We start from the raw sequence: 15,314 nt of genomic DNA, 5'->3' as shown, positions 1-15,314 counted from the left end.
ACTGGATTGGGAAACACTGGCGTAGCGTGTCATGTACTGCACTGCTGTTTCAATAGGTGTTCCGATAAATGTTCTTGTCAAGGACAAGAATTAGTCCCTGTGATTTTGAAAAACACAAAGCAGACTAAATGATATAAAATCAAAGGTTTTTACATTTGCTCAGAGCCACAGAAAATATGCTATATATATTTGACAGTTATTTGCCTGGTCTTGCTTAATTAAAAAATGAGATGAATCCCATTAAATTGCTGAAATGCTTCTGCTTGAACTCTTAAATATCAAAGTACAGATATACAGCCGTGGAAAAAAATGAGACCATTTTATATTCTTAAATAAATCTGTATTTTTAAATCCTGGTTTAATGGTGGCTCTTCTGGCAGAAGGCTATGCTGAGCTGCAGGTTGCTTCCAGGTTCAAAATTTCTAAGGCAGCAGTACATAAGAATCAGGTGAAGCAGGAGATGCTGGGAATGACTGGGAACCAGCCAGGTAAAGGGTAGAAGCGACTTTCTAATGGAAGAGACTGTTAACTTATCTGACAGTTTCTCATGAATCGGATGATGACATCAAGTGACCATCAAAAGGAATGGGAGACATTAAGTGCAGGTGTGAAGTGCACTGCTAGGACAGTTCATATCAGGCTCATAGAAGCAGGACTGAAGTCCCATAAAGCAAAGAAGAAGCCCTTCGTTAATGATAAACAGAGAAGAACGAGGATGCAGTTTACATATATAAAAATTTACATATATATAATTCACAGACGGACACCCATAAATTGAGAAGTGCGTGAAACAAAAAATGCAGTGGTCACTTAGTTTTTCCCACGGCTGTGTATTGTGGAGGAATGTGGCAGTCGACCGCATGAACTGAAATTTCTGTAATGTTTAAGACTGCACTAGAGATTCCAGATATACAAATAATTCCTGTTTTGTAACTTCCTGGAATCCTAGAACATATAACAAAATACAAAACCTCAGCGGAAAATTGTATACTTGCGTCACCAAGTGGTCAAGAAAGGGGGGTTCATTATAGAAGTTAAGGATTTTTACCTGTCCCACAAGTCCATGGTGCACTAATAGCTTCAGGTTTGGTAGTAATTAATTATAAACACATTCAAAAGCATTCAAAATTAATCTATTTATTTCATTTTAATACTCTTAATTCAATTTCAGAAGTCAAGCGTAGAAATAAACAATATAATTTCCATTAAAACACTCCGCTAAAATTAAGATTATGGATTATTTTGCTTATGACAAAGTAAATCTCAATTTCAAACAATAAAAAATTTATTCAACCTGATGCCGCTAATGAGGCGTGCAGTTTGTACTACGACCTTAACACAAGCCTCGCCTCCGGATGATGACACGAACGAAGCCCCGCCTCTCTCCGGGGTTAAAGGGAAGTTGTAAATAGGAAGGAATCTGGTCAAAGATTAAGAGATCAGCTAAGGATCTGTCTGGGGCCCGATTCAGACTGGATCAGGACATAGGAAGGGCCTGGAGTGCCGGGAACATGTCGGAGCAAAATCAGCGGCGGTTGCGCTCGTTAGCCGGCCGGGAGCTCTCACTTTGGAGCTTCTTTTTGGGCTGCGCGTTCGCGATGGTTCTCAAGCCGCCGTGTGTTAGCGGTGCTCGGGTCCTGAGGAGCTCACCGGAGGAATCAAGTCCGGAAACCTATGACCGATACTACGGCTACGAGGAGCTGAGCAGGCTGCTGAAAGCGCTCGCCCTCCGGTACCCGCACATCGCCAACCTGTCCAGCGTCGGCCGCTCGGTCGAGGGTAGGGAGCTGTGGGTGATGCGCATCTCCGCGGAGCCGGGCGCCGACTTGCCGGGGAGACCCCGCTTTAAGTACGTGGGGAACATGCACGGCGACGAGGCGGTCTCCAGACAGGTGCTGGTCTACCTCGTGGAGCATCTGCTGGGGCGCTATGGCGAGGACCCCCGGGTGACGCGGCTGGTAAACAGCACGGACATCTACATCATGCCGAGCATGAACCCAGACGGCTTCGAGCGCTCGGTGGAGGGGGACTGCGAGGGCCGCCACGGCGGCCGGGAGAACGCCCACAACATGGACCTTAACCGCAGCTTCCCCGACCAGTTTGACACCAATAATGTCCCGGAAGATACCATCCCCGAAGTCCGGGCCATCATGAAGTGGATCCTAGAGAAGAGGTAGAGCTTTTGTTTTCCCAGTGATCCTTCGTTTAACTTCCCGGTTCTTTCGTGCAGCCGGGTAGTAATAAACCAGGGCGGCTGGACTGCTGGAACCGCAGCTGTCGCAGCAGCCGTCAGATGTCTCGTCATGTCTGGTCCCCAGTGACAGAATATAAATGCTTGTTTGAGTCCCTCAGTGACCCGGAACATGGACGGTGTGAACGTTGCTCCATTTCTTTAGTGACACAGCTGCCCCTCTTCCTCTGTCCCCCCATCTTAGGTTTGTCCTCTCTGGCAATCTGCACGGCGGCACTGTGGTGGCTAGCTACCCGTTTGACGACTCGCCGTCGCACGACTTCGAGGGGCACTACAGCCGCTCCGCGGACGACGCGCTCTTCAGGTATTTGGCCCGCACCTACGCGGACCACAACCCCGTCATGAGGACCGGGCGGCCGCAGTGCCCGGACACGCCGGGAGAGACCTTCGAGCACGGCATCACCAACGGGGCGCAGTGGTACGATGTGCCGGGTAAGGGCCTGACTGCTGTGCGCTCTCTAAACTCGAGTCCATGAAACTAAGACGGTTCTCTATGACGGTTGCTATGGTGATAACCCCCCCCCCCCCCATGTGCCAAGCATGTGCTTGTTTTTTGTCACCTTAATAGTGACAATTATATGCAGTGTTGCTGTACAGTGGTGTTTTTTTCTTGTGATTTCTTTTTAATGAATTGGGTATTTTAAGCCGATTGCGCTGAAGTCATCTGTTGTTTCGGTCTTGTGTCAGGATAAGGCTGTGTTCTGTGACGCAGCTGTTGTGTGGTTAATGTGTGTTCACATAAAAATGTGAAGTGTTTATGGATTTGGACAGTTGGTGAGCGGGGTTGCTTTTCCTTGTTGATGCTTTATCCATTGTAGTTAAGGTGTTCATTTGAGCCTAAACTTGTCATCTGCACATGCTGATTATGGGTTGTTGTACAAACACGTCGTACAAACTTGGCTTCTACCCTGAATGTTCCATAGAGACGGTCACCAGTATCTGAGCTGAACCAACAGCATGACGGGCCCAAATTCTCCTGGCAGGACTCCACTGTCTGAACTGGCATGTTCCTATCCCATGCGGTCCTGATCTCATACGCTTTTTGATCTGTTCATTAAAACAATGTGGAAAGTGTTTTTGACCTTTCTTGTATTTACAGCTTGGCAATTCGTGTGCTTTGTTTTGGGCTGGTGTCTTTACTGGTTCTGTGACCATTATGAAGCGAGGCATTTAACCCAGACTGTTGATTTCCGTCTGCCAGTAATGTTTGTCAGAAACCTTGATAGATTAAAATCCTGCCTTAAAAACCATAAATAAGCCAATAAGCCTACCTACCTAGTTGCCAACCAACAGGCACTGTTTAACGTAAAGATTGTTCAGAAAGGCAGCTCTGAAATGCTCTCGGGGTCACTTGAGGACATGGTCTGTTTGAGACAGAACGTACCAGCCAGCCACCTGAACTCGGAGCCGTGGGGGAAGATTTGTTCTTTTCAGGAGGTGTGCTGGGTGCCGTCGTTTGCCGTTGACCTCAGTGCTGCTCGCTTATGCGGTGACATCACAGTGTGTCTGGCAAGGCCTCGAAACCACGCCCGGCCCACGCTCAGTCACGGCCGCTCGGTCGGCACCCTTTCTTCCACGGCTGTGGTCCACCTGGTGTCTAGTTGCACTGGTGGGAGTCGCCTAAGGGTATCTCGAGTTCCTAAAGCCTGTGTGGACCGCCCTCCCCCAGAGTAAGCAGGAAACCCAATCCGGATGTTTACTCTTGCATGTGTTGTCCCGTGTCCTGGAAGCCGCTAGCGGTCAGAGCTGCCGTGTGTGATGTAACTCACTCTGGACTGTTTCATTCCAGTCACCACATGGATGGGTGGGATTCCCGCTTCACAGAAACGTTAATGAGTAACTAGAGAAGCAAATAACACTGGTTTGGAAAGGAATCCTTTATCCTAAACACCATTACTGTTCTGTTCCGTTGGGCAAGATTGGTTTGCCTTTTGTACAATATGTCATGCATTGTAATTCAAAATAGCAGATAGGGTTTTTAAAATGCTACACTGAGCTTGTACTCTCTGGTCTAAGGGGCCTTGTTGGACATTGCGAGGGCTTCATTCCCAGCCTCTTGTCGGCCTCTTTCGCCTTCCTGTATGGCTGCATTTTCCATCTGGAATGTGCTTCCTATGCCCTGCTGGAGGCTCTGTGGTTCCGTTTCAGGGTACAGCCCCCCCAGACTGCTTTCCGTGAGAGTGTTGGTGCAAGTGCGGCCGTAGATGTTGCCGAAAGTTACGTTTGAAAAGTTAAAACTGCTTTTGTTCCTTTATGCACATTAGAGGTAATCACTAATGGTTTAGGTTGGGTTGTTCTGAAGAGGAACTGGTTTTGATGCAACAATTGTTTGTTTTTTTTTGTTTTTTTTGTGTGTGTGCAAAAGCAGGACCCAGACGGATCATAAGAGATCATATCGCACCTCCTGAGGAGGTATCATGGGCTGGCTGTTATGATGAAAGTGCCCGATGAAGCTTCTCACTGTGGGTCTATGGTTCTCGTGCTGCTGGTCCCAGTTCACAAACATCATACATGTGTCAACAGATAATGGAGTTGGGTCTGTGCCAGAGGAATTTGTTAGAAACTGGACACAGAAAATGAGTTACTGTTGGGGGGGGGGGTGCCACAGGAGATAAGTGACACATGCTGATACTTTTCCGAAACCAGCGTATTGTTTTCCACCACGAGCAACTTAAGTCTGAAGAGGATGTGGAGTCTGAAACCTGGCTTTCCGGATATACAATTGCCCTGTAAGACTGTCTTCTGTGGGGTGTTATTCTTCAGAAATTGTCAAGCTGTCATTTCTGCTGAAATGGTTGTGGGTTTTAAAAAAACCCCCCTTAAATTCCCCTTAAACAAAGAGCTTGTTTCTTCTGTTAAACTTCCGTTGCTTGAAACTGCTGACCTGTGGATGAGCTGCAGACAGGAGTGTTGAAGCAACGCCGTCACCCATAATGCACCTTGTTTTGCTATTCCTGTTTTTTTATTATGAGCTACATTTAAAATCGCGGTAACATTGGTAATGTTCATAGAAATCTGAAACCCCAGGAAAGTGCCGTGTGCTTTCCTGTGCGTTTGCTGTCTCCTGCTTGCCGACTTCCTCCTGTGCGGGGTTTACCAGTGCCTTTTGATCTGCTGCCGCGGGCTATGTGTTTAGTAATGGCCGCTTTGTGTATTTTGCCGACCGGGTTCAACATGCCCACCTCACGGATGTGCATAGGTCAGAACTGGGCGGAGCTCGTGCAGAGCGGTGGGTGTGGTCATGGCAGCAGCACCTGCGGTCGAGGTAATGTGCACTCGGAGGAGCAGAGAATGGAAGAGCCTCGGGGAGTTTGTTGCCGTGGGATGGGTCCCCATATCCTGGGCCTCCGGTGGCCATGCTTTTCGTAAACGTCATGGAGTGTGAGCTTCTGCTTCTCACAATTGTCTGCCTTTGCGAGACCAGCAGGTCATTCCCGTTCACTTCCCAGAAGGCCCAGAGGCCAGGAATGCTGCTTCGGAAGCTTGGCCTGTAGTTCTAAGCCTTTCTTCATTTAATCAATTCTCACATTACTACAATCAGTCCTTTTATTTCATTGTAGAATAATGATTCATAATTCTTCCAGGCTGTTCTGAGTGTCTGTAACTGGTTTGTGGTGGTGGGGGGGGGGGTAGACATGCCAAATATTAAACATTCCCCTGAATCTCAGTTGAAGGCCAATTTTAAGTAGTCGTTATTGGAGTTTCCGTCATGTGATTTGTCACATGACCCGACTTACATACTGAAACTGGGAGGGGCCGGAGCTGATCTGTAAATAATGACTGGCAGTTTTGTGAGAGCTGTTGGTCTCCTGCTTTCATTGACGCATGCTTTCCAATCTAGCCCTCATGAGGCTTTTGCTGCATGTCATTTCCAATACTGCTCTAATGTAACAGACTGTATACTTTAGCATTTTAGGAATCAGAGATTAGTTATTAAACGTTTTTACTGTTGAGGTCCATCCTTTGCTTCCTGATGAGACCTCGGATTGGCTAATAGATCAGCATCTTTTATGGAGTTGTCGATTTATCCTCTTGTTGCCTCCTGCTGCTGTTCTCAAGCTGACTCTATGTAGCACATTTCCTTTAGTTCACTTGGGACTTAGTTCAGTTTTAGACTCGCGTGGGAGGCAGCAATCACTGGGGGTGAATTCTGTGCCTTTTGGCATCTCTTTGGGATGTTCAGGTGGGATGCAGGACTTCAACTACCTGAAGGGCAACTGCCTGGAGATCACAATGGAGCTGAGCTGCTGCAAACACCCGCTGGCCTCAGCACTGCTCTCCGAGTGGGAGAACAACCGCGAGTCCCTGCTGGCGTACATGGAGAAGGTGGGCATGACGGCTGGCCAGGGCGGTGAAGGGGGTAGGGGGGCTTCCTGTGAGGCTGGCTTCCTGAATTCCTGACGGACATCCTCTATCAGGTCCATATTGGTGTCAGGGGGTACGTCAAGGAGGCGAGGAATGGCACATCTCTACCAGACGCGACCGTGTTGGTGGAGGGAATCAACCACAACGTGACCGCAGGCCAGTTCGGAGACTATTACCGGCTCCTGCTGGCGGGGACATACAACATCACAGCCAGTGCTGCGGGGTGAGTCCTGTGCCGAACAGCAGCCCCATCCAGCTTTCCACCCCACTGCCTCCATACCAAAGAAGCCTGTTTTATTTACCCTCCCCAGTCATGTAATGACGTCGGCTTTTCGTGCTTGAACTGTACTCTGCTCATCGTACTGCTGTTGGTTTATCTTCATGAGCTAAAAGCTTTATGGGCATTTAGGGACAGAAAGGGTGACCTGCTGGAACTGTCACAAAGTTGATGTAGTCCAGGGCCTCATTACTCTGCATGCGTTTTTATACTCTAGGTCCCAGAATTCAATGCATGCTGTCTCTGATTGGTGCAGGTACAAGTCCATGACTGTGCGAGGTGTGCAGGTGGTGGAAAATGAGACCACGGAGCTGAACTTCACCTTGACAGCTCTGGGTCAGGCGGGGTCTGCCGGCATTATGGCCCCAGCGTCCCTGCCCCCCCCTCTCACATCTAGGACCCCCGTCAGCCCCAGCAGAACCACCACCACTCCGAGGATGGATGTGGCCCCCAGTACAGATGGGAGAAGTGCAGGGACTACACCAAAGCCAGCGCCTGCAGCTGTCCAGCCCCAGGACTTCCGGCACCACCATTACTCGGACATGGCGCTCTTACTGCTACGCTACAGTACAGATTATCCCAGCATCGCCCGGCGCTATTCTATCGGCAAGTCTGTGGAGAATCGGGACCTTTACGTGATGGAGATTTCCAACAACCCCGGTGTCCACGACAAAGGTATCACTGATCACGACAAACCCTGACGACGCACGGTTAGCCCGGAAACCTGCAAACTGTGATTCTTACATCTGCACCCCTCCCTTGGCAGGCGAACCCGAGTTCAAGTACATCGCCAACATGCACGGCAACGAGGTGGTGGGTCGTGAGCTTCTCCTCAATCTCATCGAGTACCTCTGTCGAAACTACGGGAGCGACACCGAGGTCACATGGCTCGTCAACAACACCCGCATCCACATTATGCCCTCCATGAACCCGGATGGTTATGAGGTGGCGAAGGAGGGTGAGTGCCTCCCTTAACCACCTGCTCACATGCATGCTCTAGCTTTACTAACTGACTAGTCAGTGACTTTGAGGGGGGGGGGTGCTAGATGCCACCTCTCTTGGATAGCTGCCTGTTTGGTTAAAGCTCTTGGGTTGGACACAGAAAATGAGTTGCTGTTGGGGCGGGGGGGGGGGGGGGTGTTGCCACAGGTGTTTACCCCGGACATGCCCAATACCTTTTTCTTGTAAACCTGCAGGTGACGTTAAAGGCTACATAGGCCGCAATAACACCAACAATATTGACCTGAACCGCAACTTCCCCGATCAGTTCAGCTCCATCTCTGAGCCGAGGCAGCCTGAGACCATTGCCGTGATGAAATGGTTGAAGAACTATCCGTTTGTGCTATCCGCCAACCTGCACGGAGGCAAGCCTCACCTCGCCCTCTCTCCCTGACGTCTAGCCCCCGGCTGCTATTCCGTTACGCTTCCTTTTTTTTCTTCCCTGTCCAGGGTCGCTGGTGGTGAACTATCCATATGATGATGGCCCCCAAGGCACCACAACTTACAGCAAGTCCCCAGATGACGACGTTTTTAAAATGGTGTCCCTCGCTTACTCTCAGGTGAGCCTTGGTGCTGTGATACAGTTCCAGTGTCGAGCAGTGATTTGGGCCTCCATGTGGCGCCATGGCAAACTATGGCTGCTTTTAGACCCGTTTTGTAATCGTCTTCGAATGGCATTAGACTGATGCTTTGCGGCTTTTCTTCTCTGTGTTGACGACGGTCGCTGGGATATGGTGGAGCGATGACCTCTGCTGGAGGGGGGGGCTGAGGCCTTGAGTTCGCTCATTACACTAAGCGTTGCTTTCCTCCGATCATCCTGTTCAGGCTAACCCCATGATGCGCAAAGGTCACCCTTGTGAGGCGCTCTACCCAAACGAGTATTTTAAGGATGGAATCACCAACGGGGCACAGTGGTACAACGTGGCAGGTGAGCCATACAGTACTGGAGTGTGTGGCGTGCCCGCGTTCACTAGCCCCCGCTGGTCCGCTGGTAATCCAGCTACAAATATTGCTGTAGTGCTCTTCAAAAGGCATTTATCTGTGTTCGCCTTGGCTCAAACGGTTCAATATGTTCCTCATTTGTTTTGGATTTTGCCACATCAAGTGTCTGCTTAATCAGGTAATTTTTAGTGTTAAGCTGTTCAATGTTTTTATGTGCTTGGTGATGTTAATCTGAGCTCCGCTATTGCTGGCTGCAGGCGGCATGCAGGACTGGAACTATGTCAACACCAATTGTTTTGAGGTGACCATCGAGCTCGGCTGTGTCAAGTACCCTTCTGCCGCAGAGTTGCCCACCTACTGGGAGGAGAACCGCCGGTCCCTGCTGCAGTTCATTCACCAGGTCTGCCCTGCCTTCTCCCCTTGATTAGAAGACTAAGACCACACCCCTTTTGACAGAAAGACCTTGTTTGTTTATGCTGAAGCAACACTCTGAGTCACGATACATAGGGCAACCTTTTGAGCCATGTTGCTAACGAGTGTTGCCTGGGCACATTTCCATTGATCCTCGGCCACAAACTTCTATTTGAAAAACTTTTGATCAGCAGTGGGCAACAATTCGCAATCTTCAAGATCCAGATGAGTTGCCCTTTTGTCTCACCTGCTTGGTGGTTGCCCAGTAACATTGCTGGAAAAGTAGCCCTGTGTACCATCACCTTAAGACATAACACAAAATGTTATAGGTGTGTGTGTCTGCTCCATAAATTAGTGCAGAATTTTGCCTGTGCGATGTTGGATTAAAAGTCCAAGGCTGTCGCTATATCACTAGAGGGCACATGTCTTTGTACAGGTTCACCGGGGTGTGAAGGGTCTGGTGCTTGACAGCAAGGATGATACCGGCATCCCCAACGCCACTATCACCGTGGAGGGGATTGATCACCCGGTCACCAGTGGCAAGGATGGCGATTACTGGAGACTCCTGGTGCCCGGCACATACAAGCTGACAGTCTCCGCCCACAGGTCAGGATGTGCAAGTTGCCTTTCGCGGTCTCGCTGTAGGACATGCCATTTCATTTTTTTTATTGGTACTTGTCTTGGTGTAGGTACACTTCAGTGACGCTCTATGCGACGGTGCCTGCCGAGGGCGTGGAGTCCGTAGACTTCCGGCTGACGCGCGTGCACAGCGAGGAGATGGACCCCCAGGAGGAGGACTTTCACGCGTTCATCAAGGAGCTGTCCTCGGACCATGGCCTGGAGCAGCTGGTCCAGAACATGGCCACTGACAGCAGCTTCCGCTATCGCCGTTACACGGAGCTGTCCGAGTTCCTGCGAGGACTCACCTTCAACTTCCCGAACATCACGCGGCTGGACAGGTAACACCGCGAGAAGGTCCCGGCTGGCGCTATGATTCTGGGTCCGGTTCCTGTCAGATACTGTCACTATTCTACACTACACCCGTTGGTGCACGTGTGCATAAAATTACTCTTGTGGTCCACTGCGATAGATGAAGAGGACCCTGATACATGTTGCCACATGTTGACTGATACAGTGATTAAAACCACAGAGGTGGGATTGACCTTGTTCTTCTATGCCAGCTTGGGTCAGAGCTCTGAGGTCAGGACCATCTGGGCCCTCGAGATTTCCAACAAACCAGACGAGCCAGAACCTGATGAACCCAAGATCCGCTTCGTGGGTGGAATCCATGGCAACGCACCTGTGGGAACTGAACTTCTGCTGGGGTTTGCTGCCTCTCTGTGTCTCAACTATGGCAAGAATCTAGCGATCACAAAGGTAGGCCGCTTTTGAGCAGCGCCATCTGGGGGCTGAAGTGTATGGAGAGAGATTCTCATCCATGTTTTCGGTCTCCATTTTGACCGTTGTGCAGTTGATCAACCGGACGCGGATCGTGATCCTTCCCTCGATCAACCCAGACGGCCGGGAGCTGGCTGAGGAGAAGCAGTGTGCCTCCACCAAGGGCCTGACCAATGCACAGCACAAGGATCTCGACACCGACTTCTTCGGTCTGTAGGCCGCCGTAGTCCTGTCTGTCTCGGCTGCCGCTGTCCTGCAGTGACCGTTTTGACCGTGCTGTGGTTTTTCAGGAAATGCGTCAAACCGTTTTGTAAAGTCCCAGCCGGAGACTGAAGTGGTCATGAAGCACATATTGGAGAAGGGTTACACGCTGTCCGTGGCCCTGGATGGGGGCTCTGTGCTTGTCACCTACCCATATGACAAGCCAGTACAGCCGGGTACATGACCTGCTCTTCTGCCCTGTATGGCTTTAGTATCCAAGGAATGGGCAAGCCTGCTTTAAATTTGATCCACTTATTTTTATTTTTAACCAATTCAGTTGAGAATGAGGAGACGCTGAAGTACTTGGCATCTGTGTATGCAAACAACCATCCCAAGATGCACCTGGGCCATCCTGGATGTCCTGACAACCAAGGTATGCCAACGGCCTCCGTCATGTCTCACGGGAACAGTATAGCTGACTTTGTGATTGACACCTCCCGTTTATTCTCAGCAAACTTCCCCGGTGGGGTGGTGCGGGCAGCTGAATGGCACAGCCACATGGGCAGCATGAAGGTACGTGCCCCAGGCCCTGGAGTGTCGACCTCAGGGGTCTCCAGAGTGCCACTGACCCGCCTGTGCTCCCACTGCAGGACTTCAGCGTAGACTTTGGCCACTGCCCTGAGATCACAGTCTATACCAGCTGCTGCCTGTTCCCGGCCGCTGAGCAGCTGCCTGCCATCTGGGCTGAAAACAGGAAATCGCTTTTCAGCATGCTGGTGGAGGTAAGATGGCGGTCGGGGTGAATGTCACCTCAGCCTCTCTTCCTTGCTATCTCTTACTATAGCCGTGATTTTGCGCAGTTTTATCCCTCAGTCAAAAGGTTTATTCGGTGATTATCATCAAACGGTTGCAGGTGCACAAGGGTGTCCGTGGCATTGTCAGGGACAAGAGTGGCAAGCCCATCGTGGGGGCCGCCATTGTGCTGAACCGGGGCGTGAGGGTCTACACTGGCGAAGGGGGTTACTTCCATGCCCTGCTGGCCCCTGGGTCTCACAACATCGAGGCAGTGGCTGAGGGCTACCAGCAGCAGAGACAGGAGGTGGGTGCGCTGTAGATAGTAGTTTTTATCGGGGAGGTGAGGTCTGTGAATCGCCATTGAATTGGAGCTCCTTTTCCCTGCAGGTGTTTGTGTCGTCGTACGAAGCTGCCAGCTCCATTGTCATCGAGTTTGACATGGACAACCATCTCCTCGGCCTGCCCAGGGAGTTTGTGGTGGCCACTGCAGGTGAGTTGGAGGCTCCTGTATTTTGAGGTATTTCCACTGCGACATTTATAAGGTTGTTCAGCCCTTGAAGGAGACCCGGTGTTATGCAGTGTTACCCAGAACCCCACCTGTCGCCCCGCCGACCTTTATGTTTAAAGCATGGTGTTTTAATGGCTCTGCCCCCCTCCCCTTCAGCGGCCTCCATGACGGCGCTCGTCATCACCGCCTGCATCATCTGGTGCGTCTGCGCCGCCAAGTCGGACCCACAGAAGGACGGCTTCCATCGTCTCCGCCAGCACCGCGACGACTACGACGACGAGGTCCGCCTGACCTCCATGGGCTCCAAGAAGTCCCTGCTGAACCACGAATTCCAGGACGAGAGCGAGAGTGACGAGGACACTCTGTATGCTAACAAGCTCTGAGGCCGCTGTCACTTCGACTGTCACCCTGCGGGGTCACCCAGGGGGCAAGCGGGTGGTCTGTGTCCCAGCCCACCCTGCCCTGGACCTTGTGGCTTTTAGGAGTCCACACACACACAGAGGCCTTTCTCCACTCCTTTTCCAAGCCATCCCAATAGAACTCGGTGACAGTGCCCAGTCAAACACCCAAGTAAACGTGTTCCAGTGCCCCCAGTTTCACCAGGCCACCACAGTTCACTGTTATGACCCCTGAACGGTCACACCCCTAAAAGTAGTGATTATTTGGTGGGATAGATCAGAGTCCACAGAAGGACATTTGGTAAGTGAACAAGCCCAGTGCCTTGGCTAATCAATAGTGTAATAAGGCTCCGTTCTGCAGTCACATGACTGCTGGGTACATCACTCTCTCCAACTCGGGCGACTCGGGCAGCCTGGTACATGTAAATCCTGCATGAGGAGGGGGACACGTACTTAAACCCTCTTTCACAAATTTACTATGGATCCATAGCAGAACCAATCTCATCGCTCAGGAGGAAGCTGACTGAAGCGGCTTCCATGCAGGGCCTTGCATGGACGGTATGACAGCGAGCGCCACACACCGTCTCCGTGTGACACCGACCAATAGGGTGTGCTCTACCTCTGTGGCCTGAGACTTCCTAGGCAGGGCGGGGGCACGAGGGCTACGTGGGGGATTGGCGGCCCTGGAGCAGACTCCAAGTGACTATAGCAGGAAAAGCTCTTGATAAATTATATTTTTCTTTTTCTCAGTGTTTTTGTAGTTCTGTGTGTTTTTTTTTTTTTTTTTTTGGTTCTTTCACCTAAGCAGAAGAGGCTTTGTAAAGGGTGTGTTTGTGTACGTGCAAATGGGTTCTGTTCTGCTGTTGTACGGGTTATGGGGTTACGGAAAGAAAAATCTGTTCTGTTTGAATAAAAGCTATTAAGTATAGAGCACTCCAACTCGTACGGAGTCTTGTAGAGCTAAACTTCAGCACTTTTGCAAAACTTAAGAATCCCAAAAGTAACATCCTCCCTTGTCCCGGGATCACTTTCCCAAAAGCGCCGTGGCACCGACCGAGTTATGCTGGGACCCTTTGAGAAATGGCTCTGCGGTGCCCAAGCTTGGAGAGAACCTGTCATTTTATAAGCATTGATTTTAAATGGCAGCTCATCCGACTCCAAGGACAAAACACTAAACGCAGAGCCGCCCGCTGAGCTGCCACCCGGTGCTACGTCCAGGTGCCTGATGGCAGCTGGCTGGCGCCTCTAAGCAGAAAAAGCAGCCTGGATGTGTGGCTGCTTTCCTGCGAACGTACAGAATACAGTGTCCAAATCTTTATAAAAAATCTTTATAAAATGAAAGTATGTATAAGGGAGAAATTGATTTGGTGCAGAGGTTAAGATTCTTGTTTTATTCTCCTTGTATGGGGTGGGGCTGCTGTTTTTTTTTCTTTTTTCTTTGTATTGTTGCTCTTTTTATATAAAATAACATTGAAGATACATATTGAAATGTTGCCAATTACATGTAAATGGAGAAAGACGTGCAATTGCAGGAATTTCTGTCTTGCTTATGGGCTAACAAACCGAACCTTATGGTGTATGTGATAATACTGACACGGTCACGTGATGCTTCATAAAAACATTGATAAAGTAAATTCAATAAAAAAAGGTATCACTTAACTGACAGACTTTCTATTTTGTTTATCGAACTGCACCCCCTCCCCCCAAGGCCTGCGAGACGCCGGCTGTGTGGCCGCTGTGGAATTTTCTGTTGATTTTTGTTTCGGTTCCAGTGTCAACAAGTTAGAGCAGCATCTCGGACACGATTCACTGTAACAATGTATTGTGTAATAATGCCACATGATGTAATGACTCAACAGAATGTAACAAGTTGAATGATGATGATAATACGGTAATGTTGCAAGATTGTTATTACATAAGACATTATGCAATAGCATCACATTATATGATGAATATTTGTTACATTGCTGAGTTATTACATGATACATTGTAACATTCGGGCGTTGATGCAGCGGTGCGAGATTGGGCATGGTGCCTCTCGTACGTAAGGTCAGCAGGTCTCAGGGAAAGATACATCTAAAAGATCTGCTGATAGTCATTCTGACATACCAATGTTGTTACATAACTGACACCTTTCACTATAATTTGAATGACTATTCCCAATATGTGTGAACATACTTGGCCAAATAAAGCTGATTCTGATTCAGTCAGAGGGTAATCGTCGCTGTGCTGTACTATCGTGGTGACCCACACAGAAAGCTTAGGACCATGATTTCAGTGTGCGCTTGTGTGAGGGGACAGGCAGGGCGGCTGCTCACTGGGTGATGCACTCCTGTGGGTATAGGGGCTAGTATAGGGTGTGGAGCGGTTACTCCTCAAGGAGGAGTAACGGTCACAGCCGTGGGGGGGGGGGGGGGGGGGAGAGGGTGCTCCCAAACTGGGGGTGTGGGTTTGATGAAGAGCAGAGAGACCCTGAGCCTGGGATGAACCAGCTGCCTACTGAAACGAAAGCGGATAAAGACAGAAACTAGGACCTCAAACTAAACAACACAAACAACAATATCAAGTTATATTCAATCATTAAACAGTTATATCCATCCATCCATCCATTGTCCAAACCGCTTATCCTACTGGGTCGCGGGGGGTCCGGAGCCTATCCTGGAATCAATGGGCACGAGGCAGGGAACAACCCAGGATGGGGGGCCAGCCCATCGCAGCTCACACTCACACACCATTCACTCACACATGTACACCTACGGGGAATTTAGG

At 49.9% G+C, this 15,314-nt stretch overlaps 1 protein-coding gene across 1 annotated transcript; it reads left to right on the top strand.

Moving 5' to 3' along the window:
* Positions 1–1,383: 1,383 nt before the first annotated feature.
* cpda (carboxypeptidase D, a) lies at positions 1,384–14,204 on the top strand. Its single transcript, XM_048980722.1, has 21 exons — positions 1,384–2,173; positions 2,436–2,683; positions 6,435–6,577; positions 6,670–6,839; positions 7,150–7,568; positions 7,660–7,851; positions 8,090–8,257; positions 8,343–8,452; positions 8,718–8,820; positions 9,092–9,234; positions 9,682–9,851; positions 9,935–10,204; positions 10,427–10,622; positions 10,717–10,852; positions 10,934–11,080; positions 11,182–11,277; positions 11,356–11,417; positions 11,495–11,626; positions 11,758–11,943; positions 12,027–12,129; positions 12,304–14,204. The coding sequence occupies exons 1-21, from the start codon at positions 1,512–1,514 to the stop codon at positions 12,528–12,530; spliced, it is 4,083 nt and encodes a 1,360-aa protein (XP_048836679.1). The 5' UTR covers positions 1,384–1,511; the 3' UTR covers positions 12,531–14,204.
* Positions 14,205–15,314: the final 1,110 nt, after the last annotated feature.

Source organism: Brienomyrus brachyistius, chromosome 17 (assembly GCF_023856365.1).
Source record: "Brienomyrus brachyistius isolate T26 chromosome 17, BBRACH_0.4, whole genome shotgun sequence".
Classification (NCBI taxonomy): Eukaryota; Metazoa; Chordata; class Actinopteri; order Osteoglossiformes; family Mormyridae; genus Brienomyrus; species Brienomyrus brachyistius.
This window is presented reverse-complemented; position numbering and strand designations above follow the sequence as displayed.